General features: G+C 49.1%; 12 protein-coding genes, besides 2 other annotated features; 4 read left to right on the top strand and 8 right to left on the bottom strand.

Moving 5' to 3' along the window:
* Positions 1-79: 79 nt before the first annotated feature.
* FFUJ_10827 (uncharacterized protein) lies at positions 80-3,497 on the bottom strand (the record flags this gene model as incomplete). XM_023569655.1 has 26 exons in its annotated part: positions 80-150; positions 213-293; positions 429-483; positions 585-626; positions 672-683; positions 731-751; positions 798-845; positions 896-916; positions 978-998; positions 1,109-1,224; positions 1,280-1,347; positions 1,428-1,560; positions 1,595-1,693; positions 1,742-1,801; positions 1,851-1,897; positions 1,937-2,058; positions 2,157-2,174; positions 2,243-2,335; positions 2,362-2,403; positions 2,457-2,486; positions 2,604-2,729; positions 2,791-2,811; positions 2,873-2,935; positions 3,251-3,271; positions 3,336-3,347; positions 3,399-3,497. 26 exons carry the CDS (start codon positions 3,495-3,497, stop codon positions 80-82), a joined length of 1,542 nt encoding a protein of 513 aa, XP_023437232.1.
* A 1,210-nt stretch (positions 3,498-4,707) lies between these two features.
* Positions 4,708-5,301, top strand: FFUJ_10826 (uncharacterized protein; the record flags this gene model as incomplete). XM_023569654.1 has 4 exons in its annotated part: positions 4,708-4,926; positions 4,987-4,998; positions 5,057-5,092; positions 5,143-5,301. The coding sequence occupies 4 exons, from the start codon at positions 4,708-4,710 to the stop codon at positions 5,299-5,301; spliced, it is 426 nt and encodes a 141-aa protein (XP_023437216.1).
* A 381-nt stretch (positions 5,302-5,682) lies between these two features.
* On the bottom strand, positions 5,683-6,742 carry FFUJ_10825 (related to 2,5-diketo-D-gluconic acid reductase; the record flags this gene model as incomplete). XM_023569653.1 has 5 exons in its annotated part: positions 5,683-5,704; positions 5,758-5,904; positions 5,952-6,172; positions 6,222-6,659; positions 6,704-6,742. The coding sequence occupies 5 exons, from the start codon at positions 6,740-6,742 to the stop codon at positions 5,683-5,685; spliced, it is 867 nt and encodes a 288-aa protein (XP_023436837.1).
* Positions 6,743-7,409: 667 nt separating this feature from the next.
* FFUJ_10824 (related to hard surface induced protein 3 (chip3)) lies at positions 7,410-9,188 on the bottom strand (the record flags this gene model as incomplete). The annotated part of the gene is made up of 1 exon (XM_023569651.1): positions 7,410-9,188. One exon carries the CDS (start codon positions 9,186-9,188, stop codon positions 7,410-7,412), a length of 1,779 nt encoding a protein of 592 aa, XP_023436836.1.
* Positions 9,189-9,587: 399 nt separating this feature from the next.
* Positions 9,588-9,669, bottom strand: a tRNA (tRNA-Gly).
* A 668-nt stretch (positions 9,670-10,337) lies between these two features.
* Positions 10,338-10,419, bottom strand: a tRNA (tRNA-His).
* A 298-nt stretch (positions 10,420-10,717) lies between these two features.
* Positions 10,718-13,633, bottom strand: FFUJ_10823 (related to TOB3 (member of AAA-ATPase family); the record flags this gene model as incomplete). XM_023569650.1 has 5 exons in its annotated part: positions 10,718-11,217; positions 11,274-11,477; positions 11,527-11,805; positions 11,861-12,242; positions 12,296-13,633. 5 exons carry the CDS (start codon positions 13,631-13,633, stop codon positions 10,718-10,720), a joined length of 2,703 nt encoding a protein of 900 aa, XP_023436835.1.
* Positions 13,634-14,175: 542 nt separating this feature from the next.
* Positions 14,176-16,107, top strand: FFUJ_10822 (uncharacterized protein; the record flags this gene model as incomplete). Its single annotated transcript, XM_023569649.1, has 1 exon — positions 14,176-16,107. One exon carries the CDS (start codon positions 14,176-14,178, stop codon positions 16,105-16,107), a length of 1,932 nt encoding a protein of 643 aa, XP_023436834.1.
* A 307-nt stretch (positions 16,108-16,414) lies between these two features.
* On the bottom strand, positions 16,415-16,852 carry FFUJ_10821 (uncharacterized protein; the record flags this gene model as incomplete). Its single annotated transcript, XM_023569648.1, has 1 exon — positions 16,415-16,852. One exon carries the CDS (start codon positions 16,850-16,852, stop codon positions 16,415-16,417), a length of 438 nt encoding a protein of 145 aa, XP_023436833.1.
* Positions 16,853-17,638: 786 nt separating this feature from the next.
* FFUJ_10820 (uncharacterized protein) lies at positions 17,639-18,830 on the top strand (the record flags this gene model as incomplete). XM_023569647.1 has 2 exons in its annotated part: positions 17,639-17,980; positions 18,075-18,830. 2 exons carry the CDS (start codon positions 17,639-17,641, stop codon positions 18,828-18,830), a joined length of 1,098 nt encoding a protein of 365 aa, XP_023436832.1.
* Positions 18,831-18,868: 38 nt separating this feature from the next.
* On the bottom strand, positions 18,869-19,399 carry FFUJ_10819 (uncharacterized protein; the record flags this gene model as incomplete). Its single annotated transcript, XM_023569646.1, has 1 exon — positions 18,869-19,399. The coding sequence occupies one exon, from the start codon at positions 19,397-19,399 to the stop codon at positions 18,869-18,871; it is 531 nt and encodes a 176-aa protein (XP_023436831.1).
* A 310-nt stretch (positions 19,400-19,709) lies between these two features.
* FFUJ_10818 (probable NADPH2 dehydrogenase chain OYE2) lies at positions 19,710-20,903 on the bottom strand (the record flags this gene model as incomplete). The annotated part of the gene is made up of 1 exon (XM_023569645.1): positions 19,710-20,903. One exon carries the CDS (start codon positions 20,901-20,903, stop codon positions 19,710-19,712), a length of 1,194 nt encoding a protein of 397 aa, XP_023436830.1.
* An 817-nt stretch (positions 20,904-21,720) lies between these two features.
* Positions 21,721-22,489, top strand: FFUJ_10817 (related to NonF protein, involved in nonactin biosynthesis; the record flags this gene model as incomplete). XM_023569644.1 has 2 exons in its annotated part: positions 21,721-22,315; positions 22,365-22,489. The coding sequence occupies 2 exons, from the start codon at positions 21,721-21,723 to the stop codon at positions 22,487-22,489; spliced, it is 720 nt and encodes a 239-aa protein (XP_023436829.1).
* A 203-nt stretch (positions 22,490-22,692) lies between these two features.
* Positions 22,693-24,855, bottom strand: FFUJ_10816 (related to transcription activator protein acu-15; the record flags this gene model as incomplete). Its single annotated transcript, XM_023569643.1, has 1 exon — positions 22,693-24,855. The coding sequence occupies one exon, from the start codon at positions 24,853-24,855 to the stop codon at positions 22,693-22,695; it is 2,163 nt and encodes a 720-aa protein (XP_023436828.1).
* Positions 24,856-25,157: the final 302 nt, after the last annotated feature.

Genomic DNA, 25,157 nt, shown 5'->3' with positions numbered 1-25,157 from the left:
ACTCTTAGACTTTCGGCATAATTGAGGCACCTGACTGAAATCTTATATTTATCCTTGAGTGCAAATTACCAGAGATCGCTCAGCCGCTCTCCAAGTGTGTTGTGCTGGGCCTGTTGTAGTCCAGTGATGGGACTGGCTCCGGATACTGAACTAGAGTCGGGGCCACCAGTGGTTAGTGTTGAAATACACAGAGGTCTGGGAAGGTTACTTACACACCGCTTTGGCATGGGAAGCCATGAATTTGACCGTTCGTCCATCAAATGCGGTAGTGGTATCAGTAGGTGCTTGCCTCACTTGAAATATGTCAGCATGGATTCAAGAGAAGGGCACCAGGTCAATCCGTACTTGAAGGAGAAGATTTACTAGAGGGGTCAAAAGAGGCTTCAGCCTCAAGGCCACAAAGGTAAAGAACACCAAAAAGCACGTACGGGCAAAATACTCGTCGCCCTCACTGTTGCCTAGGATCTTGCGTTTGGCTGAAAGCTAGATATCCTGATGACTGACTCCAGAGGTGTATAAATAAGGAGATTTACTACAAGGATGTCAGTCTTCGTCATTCTAAAGCCAGTCATGCAGTTACGCACTTCAAATGTGGGCGCGACACCCTCGGCCTCGGCACCGCCCTTCTTTGATGTTAGTATAATACACCTGCTTGGGAGGAATATACTTACGGCGGCAGCGCTCTTCAAGTCAACCACGATCAGCAAGTACACTGGTATGTGTTACTTACGAGGTTCTCCTGAAGGAAATCCTGAGTATTGTCAATATGTGTTGCTTATACCAGGGTCTCAACTTACCTCCGAGGAGACACCGAAAGCCTCCTCGGCACCCTGTTGCTTGAGTTTCTAAAACTTGTCAGCGGTTCATTCGAAATGTGTATGAATATGTTACACACCGCAATGTCGTTGTTCATGGTCTGAGTAACAGAAACAAATTAGTTAGACTAGTATTTTGGGCAAGAGGCTGAATGTACTTACGTTGATGGAATCGGCGTCCTCCTATATAGTATGTCAATGTATCTGATCGGTATTACAGAGTGTGGTGATGGTACTTACTCGGCACAACTTGGTGACTAACTCGATGCGCTCCGAAAGGCGCGCCCGCTCACGATGGCACTACTATAACTCTTGTCAGTGTTTGTTCTCTTGCACTCAAATGCGGCCTCTGAAGCAAGGTAGCCTTCAGTATTTGATTTGAACATACCTTGAGGTCGTCCGTGTTGAACTATGAAAGTCTACTGTCAGATGCCTATCAATAAACGGTTTGCAGGAAGCCTTACATCGAGCCGAGCTCGCTTGTACTATTTTCTCTGTCAGCCATGTTTTCATACAGCATCCTCTAGGTACGCTATTTCCAACAGTTAGTGCGACAAAACCAATGTCTTGGTCGTTCTGTTCGCAATGTCCCGGGGAAAGAGAGATACTTACCGACGGCGATATTGGGTGTTGTGCTTGTCGTGTGAAGTGCAAGGAGCAAATCCTTTCTTTGAAGGTGCTTGCTTTTGATACGTCGTTGAGATATCGTACTCAAGTATGATTGACTGCGGCGGGCGAGAAGTTCCTATATGTTTTGACATATGGCATAGCGCCCTTACCTCGAATATCGCCAAGTCTTGACCCCGTCGTAGCAGTCGTATTCATGCTCTCGAGTGCCAGTTCACGCTTTGTTTGCTCTAATTGACATAGGGAGATTGCTGTTAGCGTTCATCGAAGACTTAGCTAAGTGATCGGACCAAACTTACTATGATAGAGCTGAGAATATTGATAACTATGGTACTTGCAAGATAAACCGGCGCTGTTATCTAGCACATATGGTTAGTCGAGGATCGACATTTGAGAAAGCGCTCATACCCTTGAATCGTTCATTCCTTTGAAGGAAATCCACTGCGATCTTCAACCTGATTGTCGTAGCGATACAACCAGCAATGTAAGCTCACGGCATGTCACCAAAAGCCAGGCACCCTGGAGATCCTCGTTTACACGGGGCCACACCCCGGCGCCGTTCATCAATCTGCATCGGCATCGGCATCGGCATCGGCATTAGTGATCGAATAGAAGCCTGTTTTGTTTCAAATTCTTACTCATATGTGAGACTAAAAAGACTACTGGGAAGGTTAGCAACGACTTCACCATGTATGGGTCTAAGATCTGACATACATAAGTAATTGTAGTCGGCTAGAAACACCAAGTCAGTCCTACTTCGATTTGTCAAATGCGGTAGTGATATTGGCAGTGATGCTTACCTCCTTTAAACACGTCAGCATATAAAAAAAGGAGGGAAATGGAGGTCGTACTGGTGTAGAAAGGATTACTAAAGCGGTGTTAGTTTTATGACTCTGGAGGCAGTGACGTAGTTACTCACGTTGGAGGTGTTGGGCTCGAGGCCCTCGGTCTCGTCAGTAGCCTTACGCAAAGTTAGTACAACATACATCAGTGGCAATAAAGAACTTTACGTACAGCGGCAGCCTCCTCTTCAAGGCTCTTTTGCTATAGAGTCCAGCAAGTCAGTTACTGTCAGAACACACCGGAGTTGTTGCCTACGGCATCCTCGAGCAATTTCCGAAAGCTATCAATGTAGATCTCTCGATCGGGGGATCAACTTACTTCGGCGTCGGAGGCCGCTGCCCCGGCCTGAGCCTCGGCCTCTTTCTTGAGAACCTGATATTTATCAGCGATACATTCCCAATGTAAATCGCGACGAGTACAGACCGCAATCTCATCGTCAAGGACCTAAATGACAGGTAAAAGATTGGTTAGACCAGCATCTAGACGAATGAATCGTGGCACTTACAGCGATGGACTTAGCGTCGACCTAGAACTCATGTTAGTATGCGAGAAATATTGGAGCGCGAGTGTATTGTGGTGCTACTTACTTGACAAAAGATATCGACTTCCTCGAGGCACGCCGCAAGGCGCGCCCGCTCAGCATGAATCCACTGTGAACAATGTCAGTCTTTTCACTTTGATTCACCCCGAGGATGGCAACGCAAATGCAAGCTCAAAGTGAGGTGGGGATCGTACGTTCAGATCAGCAACGTTGTACTATCAGGCCCTATGTGTTAGAACCCTTCCGGCTCACGGTTGTAGGTAACCTACAGCAAGGCGAAGACTTTTGGCCTGTATTCTCTGTCAACTATCTTATCGTGAACTTGTAGGAGTTCTAAGCCATCGTGCCTTGGCGACAGCTTCCAGATACTAAACAACAGGAACGATCAGCAAAGGCTTCCGTCGATTTGCATGGAGAGACTTACGGAGAGCTCATTGTCGTAGTGCTGAAAGACGTTTAGTTGCCAGAGGTCATTAGCATACGGATGGGGTAAAGCTTATGGTACAGACCTTGCTTTTGGGCTGCAGAATGTCAGGAATACAGGTCTCAAAGCGACAATAAGGGTAACTTACAAGGCGTTTGGGCTTGGGAAGCCCACACCAAGGGGTGGCGGGGGAGGAGGAGGGGGCCGAAGCCAAAGCCGCAGCCGCAGCCGAGGCATCAGGAGTCATATTGAACTGAGTCGTGTCAGGGGCATTACAAGGTCAATATTGACGGGACCGGATAATGTCGAGTTTGAAGTCGGATTCGGACGTACATGTGAGAGTTGTGTGGCTGATCGAAGTGTTAGTTACTCGACGACTCAAAGAAGCAGACTAAATCCGTTGAGTTGGATGGCAGTCAAAGGGGGAGAACTCACAAAGTATGTGCTGGAAATGATCTACCGAAGGCAAGTATGCATGTTAGTAGGCTGCTTATCTCGTTCGAACCGCAAATGAACTTACGGCTTGTTGACAAAGAAACACCTATCGCGAAGAACTACACGTCAGCGGCCAAGATCCAGCGCAAAGGAAGATCGGATATCAGTAGTTACATACGCTGTTATCACTAGTTAGTAAAGGAATATCGTATCGGAATGCCCCAGGAAGGGGGATACTTACCGGCAGCAGAAGGTGGCGGCGATGTTGTGGGAGGAGAAGAGAGGAGAAGAATTTCACAATTCCTTAGATATTTCTTGAATCAACACCTGGGCACGGGCCACCATTGCACAAACCAAAATAGCTGCATACTGGTTCCCATTTCTCGCAATGTGGAACAGATTTCGACTCAGGCTAGGGATATTCGACTACAAAATCTTTCAGAGGCCTTCGTCACTTGTCATCTAGATACACAACAAGCTTGATTCGGCTGTCTTCATTGTTTGTCTCTACCTTACTCTAAGTTGCATGTTCTCTCGTTTCTCCTTAGTATAGTTGAAGCAAGACTTCACAAAAAGGTCCTAAACTAATCATAAATTATCATAAACCGTGAATCCTAAAATATCCTAAACTATACTAAATTATCCTAAGTTTTACTCAAGTACAATAAACTTACCTAAGGACTTTTATGTCCGAGATTGAGATAACTTCAAACTTCTTTCCATCGCCGAGACTGGAAGAGCGTGCCTTGCAATTTCTACAGTGCATCAAACCTAAAGCTGTAAGTTGTAACGCACAGTTGGTCTGTGCTCACGGGATATTTTGGTCTGTGTTGTCAAGACTGCCCCCATCCACGTTTCTGCTCTTCTCCTGCAACATCCCCATCACCAAATTGATCATCTCTTCATACTCTCGGTGGCATGCAAAACGCCAATACGTTTAGAGAAAGCAACCAAAGTCTCTATTGCACGTGCAAGAAGCACGGCAGTCAACGTCGCAGCCAATAAAGTCGTTGGTAAAGACAATGACTCGATCAACCAAGCCCGCAAGTATCCAATGCCTGCTCTCTGAGACCTCTTCTATTCACCTCAGAGAGGACCGGAGATCCCATGTTGCTAATACTGGTATAGAAGGGGCCCGAGAAGAAGACTACCATAAGAAACCTCGATCAACAGATTCTCCGCCAACCAATATACGGACGACACTTCAGAACACCAAGGCAACCCCCAAGAAAGGGGTGAGGGTAAGTGCTTGGCACTCAACTCTTACAGGTTCTTGATGCTTACCAGAATTGTTTGTTTAGAAGCGCAAGGCTGTATGTTACCCCAAACGACCGACAGATTAGTGTTTTGAATGCCACTGACAAGATTCAGTCTGAAATGACCGACGAGGCTGACCCGGCCGCCCCCGTAAGTGGAAAAATTGTCTAGACAGTAGTGATACTGACATGTTTGGATAGCCGCTTCTTGTTGCCTCAGTCCCCTCGACTGAGGCCCCCTCCAGCTGCGACCCCGACGTCCCCTCACCCCACCACCTCGAAGACGAGTACCTACTCAACCCAACGACATCATACTGCTTCAGCGGGTTGTTCTTGACTCTGGATACGGACTTGTGGTAATGAAAGGCAGTGAGAAAGCTCGTGTGTTTGCAAACGTCAGAATAGATTGGTTGGGTATTTTTAGCAGTGGTCGCCCATCGCATGAGATCTGGTTACGTTGGTTTATCAGGCGGAATCCAAATTGAATTTAGACTTCCTTCGACAGACTGCTACATCTCCATATATCCTTGCTGTTTCGTGACCACTGGGGGTTGGCCAGTTGTTCGTACTTTGCCAAAGCCCCAGTCACTCAGTTCAATAACTAGGGCCAAAACGAAAGAGAGCGGAAACTTCTATTTCGATCTCACAACCTGCCGATTACCCCTATGCAAAAATTGCTTGTATATATATATATATATATATATATATATGTAAATATGGAAGGGTCCCGTTTGAGAGAACTCAGGGCGCGTCAGTTGGGTCCCTGCACAGTTGTTAGTCTTCAACTCAAGCAATTTCGAAGATAAGGCTACTCACCAGTCTGTAACCAAATGCTCATCCAAACCATCCAGCTCCTTCATATCAGCCTCCGAGATCTCAAACCCATCAACACTTGCGTTCTCGATCATACGCTTCTGCTTGGTACTCTTGGGGAGAGTGATGAAGTCATGTTGAAGCCCCCACCTAGACAACGTCAGTACAAAAAACTCGGTACAGGTTGGAAGCCATACTTGACAAATATTTGAGCAGGTGTGACGGAGTACTTCTTGGCCATGTTGACAATGGCAGGGTGATCCATGCGCTCGGCACGAGCGAGAGGAGCGTAGGCCTCGATGGCGATGTTGTGTTTGGCACAGGTGGCGCGGATTCCCTCTTGGGTGTTGAAAGGGTGAACTTCGATCTGGTTGGTCACGGGAGGGATGCGAGGGTTGGAAGCCATGAGTTCCTCGATCTTGAGAGTGTCAGTATCTTTAACGCATAGCAGGAGACATGAAACTCACATGAGCGGAGCCAAAGTTGCTCACACCAGCAGCACGAATCTCACCCGCATCAACAGCATCTTCCAGCGCCTTCCAGCTCGTAAGTCTGGCTGTCTTTCCACCATATGGACTATGAAGGAGGAACAAGTCAATGTATCCCAATCCCGAAGCCTCAACAGATTTCTTGACAGATCGTCGCACAGCATCATACGACTCGTCGCAGCTGGCGAGCTTGGAGGTGTACCAAATATCCTCGCGCTTCAAACCAGCCGTGTTCTCACTACTGGCGAGAAAGTCGTCGATGGCTTTACCGGCTTGGCGCTCGTTGTGGTACATCTGCGCGCAGTCGAAACCGCGGTAGCCGGTGAGAAGGCCCTGGCGAACTGCATCGGTGGCTTCTTTGGTGGACATCATGTAGAGGCCGAGTTGGATGCGGGGGATGATGAGGCCATTGTTGAGCTGCGAATGTTAGCGAGCGCATTGCACGATTGGATGGATCGTACCTTGGCCGTGGCAGCGAGAAGTGAGGGCTGAGACGCCATTTTTGCAGAACTCTTGGATGGTAAAGGAAGCGAGAATCTGAGATGGTGATGATGTCAGGACATTGCGATCTGATAAGAAAATGATGGGGCCGACATCGCTGGGTCCCTCAGTGGGGGTGACGTAAGAATAACGACATCGCATCGTGAGAATTCCGAGCTTGGGCTAAGAATATTTCAAAAAGAAGCAATGCTTCAGCTTTATTGCTAGTTTATCGTAGCATGATGCCGATTGTCTCTCTGCGATGTTACCGCTTGTCACGCGATCATGCTTGTACACGACATGCAGAACTGCTCTGTTCTCTGACCCCCATTGGCGTCCGATTCCACAGCCTCATATCCAAGGCGGATCAGATAAGCTCAACTGCCGGGCTTGAGGGTTTTCTTGCGCTTCAGCCGTTGCCGAAACCGGTGCCTGGATTAACTTCGAAACTTCAAAGGCGGTGCGACATCCGACTGCTTAACGGTCACGTTCGATTTACATGCTTCAAAAGTTTGTTCTTCGCATTTGTTAACTGATAGGAAACCCAAGAAAAAATTCTCCAGATGCAAAATGCATAAATTCAGTACTCTACATATCACCGTCGTTAATCGCCCGATTGTCCTTACATTCCCGTCGCACGTCTCCTCTTTTGTTGACCACCAAACTTCACAGTAACGTCACCTAAGCTCAGTCCTCTGAAAGCATCTTCTCCACTCTTCTTCCAACCGTCACACTCCAGCCATCAATCTTCTTGTTCCACAGATCCGTCAAGTAAAACGTGATGGCCAGCAGAACAACCCAGCCAATCGCGTACCCGCCCGTCTTTCCGAAGCTGTCGAACAGTCTCGGCATAATCCAAAAGCCCAAGCTATGCAACACAGGTCCGTGAACGAGATACAGTGAGAAGCTGACCTTGCCGAGATACTGAGGGAGGCGGCTTTCAAGCAAGCGAACGAGTACCGGACTTCGCAGGATGCACCCAACGAGGAGCACCGCGCCCATTGCCTCGTAGAACATCCATCCAGACAGCGGTGTGTAGTACTTAGGTACCCAGGTCGAAAGATAGGCGAAACCCGGCGTATACTCGGCACCAGAGTCGGGATACGACAAGAAATACAACGCCAAGACGATACCAGCCCATCGCAGAGCCGTTCCCTTTGTCGTCCGTTGGAAATCTCCTCCGCGACCCTTCGCGCCAGTAGCCGACGGTGGCATATCTGATGAACGTCGAACATCATGCTCTGACAGCAACATACCGCCCAAGAAAGTCGCCATGTCCCATCGTCCGATGAAGAGACTGTACGCAGAGAGGAAGCAGCCGATTCTTGTGCGCCATTTCGCCTTGATGGCAGCTGTGCCGAGGAGGAAAATGTAGATGACCATTGAGCCACGGAACTCCATCGGAATCGTGAAGGTATGTGGATCATAGCGTGTATGGTAGTGACCGAAGTTGAACGGGTTGGCCCACTCGGCGTAGGATCTGGTAAAGTTCTTCATCGCGTATGTCAAGTTCGGGTGGATGAAGGGATGCTCTTCCCATGAGCCTCCCATCTGAACCCAAGTAAGGTTCAGTGGGTTGGTGGCGTTGGTGGCATTACCGAAGGTGAGATCCAGGTCGTCTTCGTCATCGAGGTAACTGAGAGCTGCGAGTCGTTCCATACCAGTGGTGTCCTTGACAGGCTTGGTGGAGTTGGTGTCGTTCTTGGGGAACTGAGCCTCGTACTCGGATTCCAAGGTGTAGAGCTGAGACGGTCCGTACGATCGTGTTGTGTGATTGACACAGAGGAGCATGTCTGTCCATTCTGTGGTGTTTCCTTCAGGATATCCGGTGGTATTGCGGAGATACGCGGTTGTTTCTATTCCCAAGTAATTCGCGATACCTGTAGCTCCTCTCACAGCGGTGCCATTAGCACAGAAGTTACCTTCAGCCAAATCGGCATGAGTAATTGTTGCATTGATGTAATGAGAGTCAGGACCCTTGTAAATGGCGAACTCAGACTTGAAGACACCGATTTGAGCTAGCACAGCGACAAGGAACATGCTGATGGTGGGAGGAATGTAGAGGCGAAAGACACGTCGGAAAACAGATGAGGCAAGCTTCTGATAAGCAGTATCAAGCTTGCGCTCATGGATCAAACGGAGAATATGGCGGCAAATAACATAACCAGAGATGGCGAAGAAAATGGCAACCATAGCACGTCCACGATGCAAAAGGCAAATAATTGGTAACGACTGCAATCCCCAATACGGCTCAGGCGCACGCGGAGGGAACGCGCCATAACCTAACATGATGGCAGGCGTCCATGGCCAGAAGAAATGATAATTGAAGACAAGAAGACATGCGATTCCGCGCAAGCCGTCGAGGCATCTGATCTTGTCTCTGTTGAAGCGCGAGGCTGGGGCTGACGATGAGGGCTTATCTTCGTGCTCGGAGCGAGGCAGCAGATCCGGCTGTTGCCCGCCCATGCTGACGGATTGTCGTGATCTAACGATTGGAAGCATTCATGCGCGCGCAATGAAAGTGGCTTCAATTGGCGCGTAATGAGGAGAATGTTGTGTGAGAGTTTGAAATGACGAGGTGAATCAAGGGAGGCTGAAGTCGTACAGAGTGTCCTTGATACGATCCATGCTCACGATGACTAAAGTGAGGTAAGATCTACAAACGGTCTAGCCCGTTATGGTAATGGCGCCACAAGAGAGTTGCGCCGCAGCAGCCACAGCGCAGTTTACTCTTGTAGGGTAAACCACCACGCGACAGTTTAGACTTTGCAACGCGTCGCCAACAAACTCCAAAACATCCCGACTGAACATGGGGAGAAAACAGCTATAACAAATGGCAAAAAGATGGATGAACAGCAAAAGAAATGCGTAATCTGGGAATCGAACCCAGGGCTCCCCGACGCTGCTCGAATGGCAACGGAGAATTTTACCACTAAACCAATTACGCTTAGCTGACTTGTTTCGAGTTGACGAAGTTGGGGCTCTTAGAGGCGGCAGCGGCTGCAGCTGGTACGAAGCTCTGCTGTAACACCGTCATTCATACCCCATGCCCGAATAGTCATAGAGGATTATCTGTTGGAAAGGATAAAGATGCAATTTATAAGGAACTCAAAGACTGCTCTGACTTCCATACTTGTTTTCCTAGTTCAATTGAGTCTTTAACCTGAGATTTGTATTAAGGTCAGACAAATCGCCACTTACCCGGCACCATAATATAATTCTTCATCTACAACAGTCATTTCGATTATATGTTGCGATCAAAGTGAATTATCTTGTCCTCCATATCACTAAGGATACATGTTACTGAATTGAGAGATAGCAAAACCAATTCTCTCCCAGCTGCGGCCCCAAAAGCAGCGGCATATTAATTGAACAAACGCGTAAACTAAAACAATAAGAGACGCAGCCCATTGAGGAAATCCAAGATATGCGATACAAGGTTGGCCAAACACTCAATCAGCTATTGTGGTACGGAGTAATCCGTATGTGTTGGGCAATCAATTTATCACAGGCTGGGGTCTGACGATGAGGCATTTCTGAGCAAACACAAAAAGTCAGTCAGCATGGACTTAACGCGAAGCCATTTCAAATGACGAGAAGCAAAAAGAAGAGGTTTGCCGTCAGCAAGACTCGAACTTGCGTTTTCAGTGCTTTCAATAGCCACAAACTGATGTACTGACCCCTATACGATGACGGCTTTGCTGGTTGTTGATGGGACCCCGGCGACTAATTCTGCAAATTAATCCTCCACGACCCACAGCCCCATTCAAGGCCAAACATCACAACGCTCGTTGTGACGATGTTCCTTGCTCGTCTCTATTCGCATGCACTCGATGTTTGCTGTCTTCGCACACCATATGTCTGGTTACGTAGATATGCCTCCGTTTGCCAACACTAGTTTAAACACTTGAAAACCCTCGCTTACCGTTAAACTTCTTTTATCCAGGTTCACGAACCCACCACCACATGAGCGTTATATTGGGAGTGACAAGTAATCAGCACATCCTGCTATCGAACCCATTGCCGTAGTCATTCCGATCACCACGCCCTTGAGCACGCTTCATCTCATCCTCCCTCCGAATGCTCGTCACATAACTGCGGAAACGATTGCACATCTCCAAAACCTTCTGGAAATGGGCTTTAGTGACAACTGTCACCAGTGCAGTATCATAGTCCGGGTCCTCTTCGCTTTCAAACTCTGCCAGCGTGATGGCTGTCTGTAATGCGTTGCGAATGTCTCTCCCGTTGAGGTTCGTCTCGCCAGCGGTCTCAAGAACCCATTTCTTCGCGTCTGGTGCGATCTGTACCTTGCCAGCGCGTTCGCGCACCAGCTTACGGAAAAAGCCGCTCCAGACCTTTCGCCTGGTCTCTTCGTCGAGGGCCTGGTATCCGATTGCGACGTGGACTCGTGAGATGAAAGCATCATCGATCTGTCCGACGCGGTTCGTGGTCAGGAATAGAAGACCTTTGAAGTATTCCATTCGTCGGAGGAAGGCTGTGGATGGAATGTTACCTCGCTTCCGTGAGAGAAAGGTTTGAAGAGCAGCTTACCTGATACAAGTCCGTTTCTGGCGAGGTCTCGATTTTGCCGTCGTTCGAGGAAGATATCGGCTTCATCGACAAGAAGCACTGCGTTCCAGGCCTCCGCAAGATCAAACCACTTCATAAGCTCGCCTTCCACGAGCGTCTCGACTGTGCCGATATCAGCCACTGTGAGAGCAAGGAGTGGCCGGTGTAGCCATTCAGAAATAGCCTCTTCGTTTCGTTAGCGAGTGCTCACTCTGGTTAGACACCGCTAACGTACCGACAGTGTAAGTTTTGCCGACTCCAGGAGGACCTAGAACGAGATTATCAGCTGAAAACATGGCCAAGATAATCTCATACTGAGGAGAGATACCATGTAGCAGGATGATTTGCCCCGATCCCTTCCCCTCAATGAAATCCGCTGTCCAGTGCCTTATCTCACTATTCTGGCGATTCGAGAGAGCCTGGATTGTCTTCAACTCATCCTGGGCAATAATCAGATTTGAGATACTCTCATCCGATGGCACGGACTCTTGCACGTAATCGAGAGAGATCAGCACTAGACTAATATCAGTGTCGTTGCGAAAATATTCAAGAGAAATAGATGAGCCTACTCCAGTGTTTACGCCTTAGTCCATACGCCAGAACGTCTGGGCATAGCAGAAGAAGTTGATGCTCGGTGAGCTGCTGAACAACGGGATCACCAGCCTCTGCTCGGAAAGCCTTCGGGGAAAGATGCTCGGGTACATCGTCGAGCCATACCTGCAATCGCTCCTGGTTCACCACGGCGTCGTTGCTATTGTCGGGTCTGGACTTTTGATTTGCGGGACGGTTCTGAGTACCTTGTGTGGTGTAGAAAGACCTATCGTTGTTGATAAGAATTCCATCATACTCCCTGAACCGATCTGAATACTCCTTGACCGGGAGGGAAAGGGGCGGGGAGATGTTGGATTCGGCTTGCCCTCTTCGATGGTCGATAACTACCTTTCCTGTGTACTATGGATGCGTCAGTGACATATGAACCATTCCTCTGCTATCCCATATCTTACATATTGGGCGGTTTCTTGAATCGGGCCCTTGTAGTCTACTAGGAGATTGCCACGTTGAAGCGCCTTGAAGAAGATTGCAGCTCGTCGTAAAATTCTCTCACGTCGCTCGCCACCGTCATGCGCATCCCAAATTGAAACCGGACACACTTGAAGTCTAGTGACATCTCGGAGTCCAGAGTAAGGGGATATATTTACGGAGAAAAAACCTTTTCTGAGTCTGGAACCATCACTCTCAAGCCGCCATAGGTCGACCAGCCACGACCCGTCACTCCCAGCTCCCCAAAGCTTAGACACAGAGACATCAGTCCGCCTGACGCTCCGCACAACTGCAGCATGAGTTGATCCTTCAATTTGTACATACACATCTATCCCAGGTTTGAGGAGATACCAGATCATGCCAAACTCAACCTGCGGGACGGAGTTGGAAAGGTGCTTTTGACAGGTCAAGATGGAGTCAGTGTAGATTGGCTCGAGGAACTCCATCAAATACTTTGCATGGAGTACTGTTAAGTGATTCTGTTGACCCATACTTTTGCCCTCGGTATTGTAGTCCGTTGTCCTGGTACTTCCATTGGCCATGGCTGCAATGGCATCAAAATGGTGGAATAGGACGGCAAAAGGCTCTTTAATCCTCAGCTCTCCCCTTTTTGAGTCATCCAATAAAATATGATGGAATGACGGATAATATTGAACGAGTTCACTAAGGCCTTCAACAAGGTATGGGGATTCTACCACCAGATGTCGCCGGGAGACATGCTTTGGATTCAGTAGATCAAGACAAGACGAAGTCACTCTTTCCGGGAGCCTCTTCAGTCTCAATAGCTTATACTGATCAATTTCTGCCTCGACAAAGGTTTCGATGGTTATGACGGGTCCTGTCCACGCCTCGGGCTCTAGCACATCATCGTCTGTCTCAGCTGGTGCCTTCGTAGGAGGAAGGCCAATAGAAAACTCTATAGGCCGATCATCGACGTAGGTCAGGTCAGGTCGCTGTAAGCGGATGTCATCACCACGGGGTTCTCCTCGGATCTGGTAGACTTTGGCGTTCCAAATAATGGCCGGCTCGGAAGGTGGATACACTGCATCTGAGTCCTTAAGCTGTCGGAGCTTGGGCAGATCAATCACAAGGTCTCTTTTCATCCCACTACGAGGGATAGTTTCTCTCTCAGAATCATCATATCCCAATCCCATGTCCCAGTTATCACCACGATCATTGACGTATGGGGAAGCAAGGTATTGTCGCGAGAGGTGAACGTCAATTGGGCGGCCCGAGGCCGCTGAAGACGGACTGACAGACTTTTCCGTGACGTCCGTATTAGACCTAACAGTTGGTGTCATTCTTGATGAGGTTTGACCGTAGAAATTGAGTTATATCACAGAGAGCGAAAAAAGATCAACAGGGCTGGTGAATGCTAGACTGATGCTCTTATACCAGCAGCAGAGCGGCTGAGGGGGGCAGACGATGATTATGGCCATTAATCGGGCTGTAGAGAACAGACCCACCCCACCATCATGTAGTGTGCTTACATGAACACGTCAGCAAGAGAGGGGGCAACTAAGCCTAAGAAGATTCAGAGAATTGGACTCCGCTGGTCTATGTTTTGTCTGCGGAAGGGATTAAGGAAAACAGCTGTTGCAGGCGTAATAGCGCGAATCCCCAACCGTGTTTACCATGATGGCTGAGCCGTACTGAGAAGAAAGCAGTCATTGAGAAAACAACGAACAAAGAGGGGGTGGCAGGGGTTAGGAATCAGGACGAATCAATGCTTGATGTACAGATTAGACCCTGTCAGCAGCTAGCCAACAGTGCCTGGTGAGGCTGATGTACATCATTTGGAGAAGGAGATTAGACTTTCGTTCACCATCAAATTGTCTAGGTCATGAATAGACTCACAAAAGGTGAGCCCAGTAAGGGAATCACCCGACGATTCAGCGATGATGTTGTGAATTCCACACCGGAAGAGCCCCTCGGTCGAGCCCTGGCCGCGAAGGTGGCGTTCGACAGAAATCAAGAACGATCGAGGTCGGCGCGAGATGAATGGGACCAACTTTTGCTGGAGGGAAGGGAACTAGCCAATGACTGTGTTCCAGACGAAGAAGCTGTTCTTTTTGAACAGAGTCGGAGGCTGTATGCAGCATGGGACAAATTCCGACGCGACCTCCCCAAAGACCAGCAAATGCAACTCGAAGGACGCGACCGGCCAGATATCAATTACCTTGTGGCCGCAGTCAGCAAAGCTTCAGCCACATGGCAGACGGATCGTGACGAAAGTAAGCTGGGAAAGCTCAAGTCTAAATTTCACGGCCTTTGCGAGACCTGCCATGACCACAGCTCACTACTATCCATTATCCCCAAAGATGATAAATATGTCACTCTACTGACGGGGTCCCTGTCGGCCATCGCTCAGGCGACCATCAACCACCAGAAAATTGCTGAGGGGGTAGCAGATACCCTCGACGATCTGTGCCATGATATTGATTTCTGGAACCGGCAAATGATGGAGCATGGAAATATTCCATCACTTCGGCAGTATATTCAGGAACTCTACGTGATTGTATTTGAGTTCTTCACAGAGGCTTTCAATAAATGGTCTAAGTCTGGCTGGAAACGTTTCCTCACTAGCTTCGATGATGGCGCATTCAGCAGGCTCTTCACTTCGAAGAAAGAACGAATGTTGGTCATCGAACGCCGTATGGAACGCCACGTCAACCTCGACTTTCGACACCGAACCACTGAGAGTTTGGAGATGGTGATTCAGAGCCAAAAGGAACTCTTGTTTCGCTTGCCAAACCAACTGAACGAGCAAAGACTGTTCCTCGGCGAGTCGCTTCAACAATTATTAGAACAACAAAAAATCTTCATTCTGGATAGACCCCAGCCAACTTTGATCACAAAAATGATTGAGGGAATAGTAGAAGGACGCTCGGATGTGGCGGTTGATGATCAAATTAGACCGCATACCCCAGAACTGGAGGCTCCTCTCGGCTCACAAGCGCATTACAGGTACAACCGCGCAGAGATTCAGGCCGAGCTAGCCATCTTTACCACTCAATGGAGGGACCAAGTGGAACATCTAACAGAGGCTTCCAAGCAAGCATCGCTTCTACAGCTTGATAGACAGGTTCATCATCGCTTGCAAACCTGGCTGCGAGATCTGAGCACCACCAATTTCTGGATTCAGGGCCCTTATGATGTCTCACGACCCAGCCAGAATTCTATGACGGCCGCATCTCTGACAGCACTGGCACGGACTCATAACATCCCCTTTGTCGCCTACTTTTGCACGTTCACAGATCATGATGCCTTTGGGATGCCCACGAGAGCCAGCCTTGAGGCGTTCATGGCTTCCATTATCATGCAACTCGTCCAACTAATCCCAGAAAGGGGTTATTCCCGAGCAGACCTATGTCCTGCACGATTTGCTGACTTTGCAAAAGGGGCCTTAGATGTGGGCGAGACGCTCCAGTTGATCCGCGATGTGCGTGAGCTAGGCCCGAGATTGGTGCATATCTTCATAGACAACCTTCAAGTACTGGAGGACCGGTCCGACCAAGCCTACACCAGAGACTTTCTAAGCACTATAGCATCACTTTGTCGCCTGAATGGCGGGAGCCAGCTCTCAGAGATTGCTACCGCACCAGATACAAGCGAGTTGATGTTCAGAACCAAGATCTGCTTCACTACGGAGGGTTACGTGGATGGTCTGGCGCAGGCTGTAGAGCTGCAATTACTTAATAAGGTTGAATTTGACCTGGAAACAACGGAGCCCACATCGATGGAGGTTGGTGGAAGACTGGAATGGGATTTATGAGGAGAGAACCCAATGTTGTACGGACGGTAGAATTGTTGCCACTTGTTAGAGAGGACCAAGACTCGAGCAATAAAATTGATGTACTTTACCCTAAACTGCAGAAAGACTTAGGTAAACTTATAGTATACTTAGTGGGTCCTTAGACTAGCTTTTGAAAAGTTGACCTAAAGTTAGAAGTACTTTGGGATATCTAAGTCGGGTTCTTCATCCTCACAAAAACACATACTGCTCTGCCACATACTCAATCACGAATAGTATATACCAGCTGCTTAATGAATCAAATGAAAGTCTACGTACCTATGTAGCGCTAAGCGTCAGTAGTATCGCCATTACCCAAAGGCTTCTTCGAGGGAGCACCATCACCCGAGAACGGATCAGTTTCCAAGGCTTTATTCCACTTGGAACATGTTCCTTCAGGGACAACACCTTGCTTCTCCAAGCCCTCGAAGACATTCAAGATCCAGCGCTGACAGAACAACGGAGGGGCTTGGCGGACAGCAGCCTTGATCTTTTGCCTGTCCTTTTCAAGGACCTGTGCAATCAAGTGACGCCTATCAATACCATGACTTTCAACGCGCTTAGGCTCAATGGTAACTTCATATGGCTTACCGCGCATGGGTCCGCCAGTTATATGATAGAAGATTGCATGAGTGGCATCTTCTTCGGCAAGCATGAGAATCCAATGTCGAGGTTGACCTTGACCTCGCTCCTTTGAGACGGCCAGATAGAGGTTGAGCGTCCCCATTTGAGGCAACTATTAGGAAGATCTGCAATTTTAGTCTTTTTAAAGATTAGTAGTTAGTTTCTTGTATAGCAATAGCCGGAATATGACCGTAGATTGGAAGTGAAATTGCACACGGAGTGAATAGTTATGGCATCCCTCTTATTATGAGAACTTTGCGGCTTGAGTGAATGATATTCCAAGGGAATTCTCTTTTATCTTAAGCTCTGTTCTACATCTTCTTATGTTGCAAGACCTTTTCTCACGAACTGCAATCTGCCGTAAGAGCGATGGCACTGTCAACATGAATCCATTGTGAACATTGGGATATGTAGAAGAACATCATTCATCGTTACTCCGAACCCAACAGAGATAATGGACAGGCACGAGAAGCCTCTTTTTTTGGTAGTAAGTTGATGTGAACTGTTTGAAAAAAGAGTTTTGAGAGCCAGTGCTTGATGTCAGACTCTGTGAGTCAAAGTGTCATGACATCGACACCCATCTTATAACAAACAGTAATTACTCTCAAGAAGTTTATTTTTCCAGTGTCGCAGACTGAAACGGTATAAACTGGCACGAGCTGAAAAGCTCAGATAATCTGAGATTACGGTCGCTTGTTGACTCTGTTCATCTGGACCAATTCCGACCAGGGCTAATCAGGTGGAGGAAGCCTTGGAAGTCAGGCATTTACTTTACCAGCACTATTGCCTGCATGTGACCGATGTGACCTCTGAACTTAACCCTCGCATGTATCATGTGAACAATAGCCAGTCCATCACCTCGCACGAACATAGGCAAGTAGTACTGCTGATGGATCCAGACCAGTTAGATACACACAAGAAAACGCTTCGAGATATTGCGCGCACCGCTTATGACAGTCGTGTGCCCTTCAACAGCATCACTTCTAAACGACACCGCCAAATATTGGACCGCGCCATCAGAAATGTTCTGTCAACCGGATTAGCACAGTTCACATACGCCCAAATAATAGATGGCCTCCCCGTTGCGGATGTTGCATGGGACCGTCGACTTCCTGGTATCATGGGAGAGCACATCATTGATGACCATAAGACACTGTGCCCTGGAGCTTTGGATAAAGCACAGGAGTACTATGAAGAATGGGAACCTTCGAGTCTCAAGTTCGATCCTGAAGTAAGTCATTCTCCAAGATTTTATGACAAAGATCTTGATACGATATCGTCATGAGCTTGATCATCTTGATGTTCCCCACTAACAATCCATTTAGACTCTGAAAGCCTTTCAAAGGGCCAAACCTGCCTCCAAACACTTCAACATATGCCTAGTCGAGTTGGTAGCTGTAGCTCTGCATCAAGTAGCAGTCTGGCTACATAAGCTCGAACCCCATCTTCACCAGGGCGATATTGACGCTATCACATACTGGGAGATGCCGCTATCTGAGACGATGGCTCGATTTCCGCCTGGACCAACTCTTTTCAGCCACCACGATTATCTTGACGACGATATATACCCAGAAGGGGTGGCAGATATGGTTGGCTACTGGGCTGAGGATCGCATTCTGGGCGGCGTAACGGTGTTCGATCGACGCCCCGAAAATCCGGATGAGATACCCAACATCTACTTTCACCCATGCCGCAAGAGTCAGACGATCAGGGTGTACCAACTACGAGATGAGCAACAACAGGCTCTCTTCGAATTTCTTCTCCAGGAAGAGCCGGGATCATTACCACCACCTCTACCGATTCTTGGCGACAAGCAGAATCGCGTGAGAGTCGACGCACCGAGAGCACTCACACACCATCATATCTACAGAGGGATCTGGGAAAGAAGGCCATTGACTATCGTAGAAATGAGAATATTTGACAGAAGACCAAAAGACGAGCCTGACTACCCCGAGGTCGGCGCTATGATACGTCGCATCAATGCACAGGGCGGCATTCCGCTACCGCAGCCTCGCCCGCGCTCTTTGTCGCCGCCGATGAGGGAGGATGCTGATGAGAAGAACTATAGAGACAGGGACTAGCTACACGGCCTTGGAAATTTTTGCGGTCCTCTTAGCACTCAAGAAATGGAGCTATCGCCTTGACATCGCTTTCCCTTGTGGAGGATCGGCATATCATCCGTGACGCCCTTGATCTCACTCTCGCAAAACTCCACGTTGAAATGCCCACTGAAGATCTCCTTTCCAAACCCATCCGATGGAACACCACTCTTCTCGTCCTCAACCCCTTCTCCAAACAGGTACAAAGCATCCAAACTTCCAGTCGCGATACTGATATCTTTCCCGTCGGGGTGCCAGAACAAAAAGGAGCCGCAGTCGCCGCAGAAGCCCCGCGCGATATTTTCGGACTTGCGATATCTTTTGATCTTGCCCTCCGAGTCACCCTGCCACTCAATGGCGGAGACGGGGACTGTCAAGGTGGCGAGGAAAAAGCTTCCTGTTTGTTTGCGACATTGTGTACATTGACAAATGCACCCTAAAGAGTCTTTGGAAAGGTCGTGATCTTCGGGGAAGGAGATCTTGTAGCGGACGGCTTCGCACAGACACCCACCCTCGAGAATCTTTGATGATGACTTTGCTGACGATGCCATGATAACTTCTTTTTGGACTATGAATAGTAAAAGCCTTGAGGACTGAGAGTTGAATTGGAAGATAAAAAGTGGAAAATGTTTATTGGGTTTAGGAATCGCCGCTCGCAACCATGACGACATGTAAAGCGGAGGGCATGTCAACAGCGCCCTTGTCCTTCGGCGTGCCACGTCACACTGTTATTGATAGAAGCATTGACTCTATTGATGATACACTTGATAATTCTAAAATGGAATGGTATTTTTCTATCAAGATCTAATTGTATGTTCTACTCTATCGTTTCATTAATCATCTAATTTGTGCTGTATGTCTTTATTTGGGGTGCATTGGGAGGTTCTCTACAGCCCAAGCCCGCTGTGCATCAATGTATTCCTGAGAGAAAGGGTAATCGTTGTATCCAATCTCTGACCCCCGAACGTAAAAGGTAGTGCGGTCGTACTTGGTCAACTCAACACCATGCTTGACTCTCCAGACAAAATCGGGGTTCGCGATGAAATGGCGTCCGAAAGCAACGAGAACATCCCACTTGCTGTAGTGCCCATCGAGGGCCTCAGCCGCTGACGCAGGGCTGTAGTTACCAGCAACAATTACAGGTGAGTTGTTGTCCCAGATGTCGAGGATGAAGTCAAGAGTTTGCGCGTCAAGTGAAGAGTCGGTGTCGGGAGCTAGCAGCTTGGCGGGGTCACCGCGGGCTTCGACAAGGGAGAGGTATGCTAGAGGACCAATCTTCTTGACTTCGTTGACGATGTAGGAGTATTGTTCCTTGATATCAGATGACTCGGCTCCTTGGAAGGAAGCATATGGTGAGAGGCGAAGAGCAACGCGCTTGGAGCCAATCTCAGCTGAGACAGCCTTAACGATCTCGAGCAGAAGACGCGCTCGGTTCTCAACAGAGCCACCCCACTTGTCGGTTCGCTTGTTTACGGAATCGGATGTGAATTGGTCAATCAAATATCCGTGAGCACCATGGATCTCAATCATATCACCACCAGCGTCAATGACACGTCGAGCAGTAGCAACGAAGTCCTTGATGAATCCCTGGATCTCTTCCTCGGTCATAGCCTCGGGCGCAGGTGCACCCTCCTCAATAGGTACAGCGCTAGAAGAGCGATACTTGAAGCCGCGCTCCTTCTGGTACTCAGGATCGGCAGCTCGGCCTTGTCCCCAAATTTGCTGCGACCAGCGCGATTTGTTTGCGTGAACGCCGCCAATGACCTTCTTCCAAGCGGCGACCTGTTCATCTGTGACGAAGGCGGGACCTTGGCGCATACCAGTGTCTTGCATTGAGACGCCAGTGGCTTCAGAGATGATAAGGGTGCCCGGCGCTGAACCTCGCTCGGAGTAGTATCGCTCCACAAAGGGCTTTGCAACGTGGTTGTCGTCATTTCGGTAACGGGTCAGAGGGGCCATGACCATGCGGTGCTCGAGTTGGACATTGCCGACTTGGATTGGCTTGAACAGCCTGCTGTTGGGAGAGATTGTGGTGGTTGTCTTTGTGACTGTCATTTTGTATGTGAATGCTGGTCAAGTACAGGGCAATGAAGAAAAGGCAAAAGCGATGCTGGAAGGACAAGTTCTATGATTCAGAGTTATGATCATGGTGGAGAAGCTAGCTGGAGCCATGGCGTCTTCTTATACTCCGGTCAAGTAAAAAATTAGATTGAAGATCAACGTTATTATCTTGGTCCCCTTGAGGGTTGCGACATTCGATTATGTCATATTCTCACTGACTCGTTGATTTCCAACTCCGAGACCCCGATGTTGGCAGACCCAGTCGGCGATTTCCGATCCAATGGGTCAAGCTCCCTTGGGCCGCTAATCATGTGGCAAATGGGAACATCTCCAGACAAATTGCTCCCCACCTCGTTTCGATCCTTCAGGAATCTCGGAGTGTCGACAATCGCTGATGAGAAATTCCGATTTGATACGATGATCTTTTGGCTTATCAAGAGCTGTTCTCGGGATTTGAGGGTATGACGAAGCTGGGGTTCCTCATGCGTGGCAGGGTCAACACCATCCCGAATTGGACTCCTGCTTCTCGTGATGCAAGTCTGGCCAATAGGGATGGCTCATTCTTCTGCTACAACATCGTGAGACAATGCCAGAATGTGAAGCCGTAAGCGCAGACTGCATGGCCATGGCCTTCGTAAGCATCTCGCATGCACTCACTAAGCACGAGTATATATAACTGGGATGGTTCCGTCAGTAGATAGAAGATCAATCCAAACAACTCAGCAATTCAACAACAACTCCAAACAGCTTTCAAACAAACATTCACCACTACATCCTCTGTTCCCACTCTACAAACTCATACCTACACAAGATGTCTCCTGCTCGCCGTGCCCTCATCAGCGTCACCTCCGCTTCTGCCACCCTCTTTGACGGCAAAGAGACCACCGGCCTCTTCATCAGCGAAGCTCTTCATCCCTACAAGGTCTTGAGAGCTGCGGGATTTGAGGTCGACCTTGCCTCGGAAACTGGCACTTATACACCCGACTGGCTCTCTCAGCAGCCTGACTTCCTCAACGGCGAGGATCTGGCTATCTGGAACGACACCAACAGCGAGTTCCGCAAGAAGCTCGACAATATGCCCAAGGCCTCTGAGCTTGACCCATCCAAGTATGGTCTGTTCTACGCCTCAGCTGGACATGCGGCTCTGATTGACTACCCCACTGCATCTTCTCTCCAGAACATCGCTGCTCAGGTCTGGGCTAGCGGCGGAGTCGTCTCGACTGTTTGCCACGGCCCGGCTATCTTTGCCAATCTCATTGACCCAACCACCAATGAGCCTTTGATCAAGGGAAAGAAGATCACCGGCTTCACCACTGAAGCTGAGAACACGATGAAGATCATGGGCGAGCTTCGAAGCTGGGGCTCCGAGTTGGTCGAGGAAACCGCCGCTCGCCTTGGCGCAACCTGTAAGTACTTTTTTCGGGCGATGACTGCAGCTTTACTAACAGTTTGAAGATGAGCGTGCACCCGGTATCTGGGATGACTTCCATATCGTTGATGGTCGCTTGGTCACTGGTCAGAACCCAGCCAGCGCTACTTCGACTGCTGAGGCGGCTGTAGCTGTATTTGAAAAGCTTTGAGCTCCAGAAATGCGACAAACGGGAGGAGGGGTATGCGGGTCATCGAAGTTTGTCGATAGAGATGGTTCGCTTGGCTAGCAAGTATTTACTCGATCATCCAAGAGAACAGTTTGAAGAACGAATGTAATTGATGTGTCATTGATTGGCTCATGCGTCTTCATCTGTGCAAAGGCGTTTGGATTGTATCGATTGAAGCCCAAACACTAAGTAGCAGTTATATCAGTTGTTGACCCCGAAATCCCTGGTAGAAGCATGTCGAGATCAGCCCAAAAGTCCACGTTCATCGCCATATCAAGAAGATCGAAATCTCCACCGAGTGCATCAAACTGATTGGGAACTGTGTTCGGCATTCCTCCTTGAACAGGTAGATTATACAAAAGGGGATTATCCATCGTTGCCACGGCCGTTGGGCTTGATTGCATCTCAAGCTGGGCCATGACAGACTCGATGTTCGTGTGCAGGGTACGGACGATGACAGCGGCTTTGGAGGCAGCATCGAAGCTATGAGCGAAGATGTCGAGAACAGAGACAGCGACCTTTATGGATGAGCGTACGGCGGGCGCAAGCGGGTGAGTCAGATACGCAACAGCAAATCCGACCAAGGTCATCGCAGCGCTCCACTGCCACTGGAAAGCTTCATGCCAGCCGTTGAGTATTGAGGTCTTGGACAAGACTTGGTGAGTTATGTTTGTGAGCTGCATCGCATGTTGAGCGCATTTGGCTGCCATTGCGGTTGCCGAACTTCCCTGTTGTAGAGCGAAAGATAGGAACGGACGATGGAGACCGATACAGAGGTGGTGATACTCAAGTTCCAATTGCAAGCGCTGTCGCTGAAGCCACTGTGGTGCAAACTGCTCGATATCGAGAATGGAGTCGTCGAAGGAGTAAGGGCTGCCATTTTCCCGGTTTGACTTGAGGGCTTGGGGGATCTGCTTCGCCCACTCTGTGAGACCTACTGTTCGCGGGCTCCAGGCATTTGCGAGATCTTCCATTGTTCTTGGGTCATCATAGACGGAGTTCCCATCGGCTATGTTGAGCGTGTGCCCGAAAAAAGCTTGATTGAGAGCTCTTGCGGTTTGGTACAGCTTCGTGCGCTGCAAGTTGAGACTCAGCCATGTCGCATTATCTCCGATGGGAGGAAATGCCGAGCCTGACTCAATCGCTGCCTCAAGAGTATCGCTGGGTAGTTCAGGCATGACGTACGAGTCGCGAATGAGGAACGGGCGGCCGACTTTCATACCGACCTTGGAATCAGCCTCGAAAACGGACCACCATAGTCGTCGTCGGAATTCGCGCTCGCGCCGTGGCATCGTCGGCGGTGGATCCAAGTGCAAGCCCAGCATATAAGCTGTCCGGATCGCAAGGGAAATGGTTGTGTCGGCCATGTTGTGGAAGGATCCCCCGCAGACGTACAAAGCGCAGAGCAAATGGCATTGAAGAGTGGAGATGGATGGGCTCTCGACTTCGCAAGCCAAGAGAGTCTGCGCTCTTCGGTAGTACCATCGACCGGCCATTGTTGCATCGTTGTCTTCGAGGATATTGCCTTGCTGGCCGCATGGGAGCGCCGACGTGTGATATTGCATACACATAGCGAGTATGATGTCCACCAATGCGGATGGTCTTCTCGGGGATCCGGCTGGCACATCAACGTATAGCGATTGATAATGCGCCTTGAAGCTCGCCTCATCGACCACGGCATAGATGCATGTATGGTAGGTCTCCCAATACAGGTTTATGAAGAACCCTTCCTGGACCGGGGTGAGATAAAAGCCTTCCTCGTTGACTCGCGTGAGTGGCGCCAACAGTCGTGAAGAATCTTGTGGTGCGGTTGACTGGCCCAACTGTTCGAGGTTACTGGCTAGGTGAATAAGCATGTGGTCGGCTTGAGCGCTAAGAAATGTGCTGAGTCGATGAATGAAGAAGTAAAGTGACGAAGGTCCGAACCAAGCGCTGTGCGGCGACCGTGCTGGGCGAAGGTACACGCCATCCCAAAATTTTGTCTTAGTACTTTCCTGAGGAGCTGGTCTTGTGAGAGCTGGTGATCCGCCAGGCGGCGTCGGTTCCTGTTGTTGTGAAGCGGGCGTGTCGTTATTACGCGCCTGCAAAAGTTGAGCTTCAAGCTCTTTCACTCGACGCTTCAGTTTATCGATCTCATCTTGCGCTTGAGGAAGAGTCGACACAGTAGGCGAGTTATTGTTGCTGCACTCACGACCGCGCGTGCGGCAGTTGAGGCATGGAACGCTGGTGTCGCATTTTATCCGCTGGAGTCGACAGCCGTCACAGGCTCTGCCAACTTGTTGTCTCTTCCGCCTCACAAATGCTCGCGTTTGTTGAGCTTCAGTCGCTCGAGGGTCTGGTTCACTCATCAGCAGGAAAGGCTGAAGCACAAATAGCTTCAGAGGTGTTGATATGAGTTCAGAGAGAAAATGCGATCGTCAGAGAGCGGTGCCCTCTAATTTCACTGAAATCGAGTCATGATGAGCGTGAGATGAATTGAAGTCAAGCGTTCTGCTTGCTGCTTATTGCGGGGCGCTGTGATTAGCTAACCCGAATGCTGCCACTGCTGAGCACTCAACGCCTGGAGCCTGGGCCGGGGGCCTGTAGACAACTGAGAGCCCCAGAGCATGGGATGCTCATTTGAAGTCAGCGTCTGCTAGATTCTTCAAAA

Source organism: Fusarium fujikuroi, chromosome FFUJ_chr10 (assembly GCF_900079805.1).
Source record: "Fusarium fujikuroi IMI 58289 draft genome, chromosome FFUJ_chr10".
NCBI lineage: Eukaryota > Fungi > Ascomycota > Sordariomycetes > Hypocreales > Nectriaceae > Fusarium > Fusarium fujikuroi.
The sequence above is the reverse complement of the archived record's forward strand: the minus strand, read 5'-3'. Positions and strand labels throughout refer to the sequence as shown.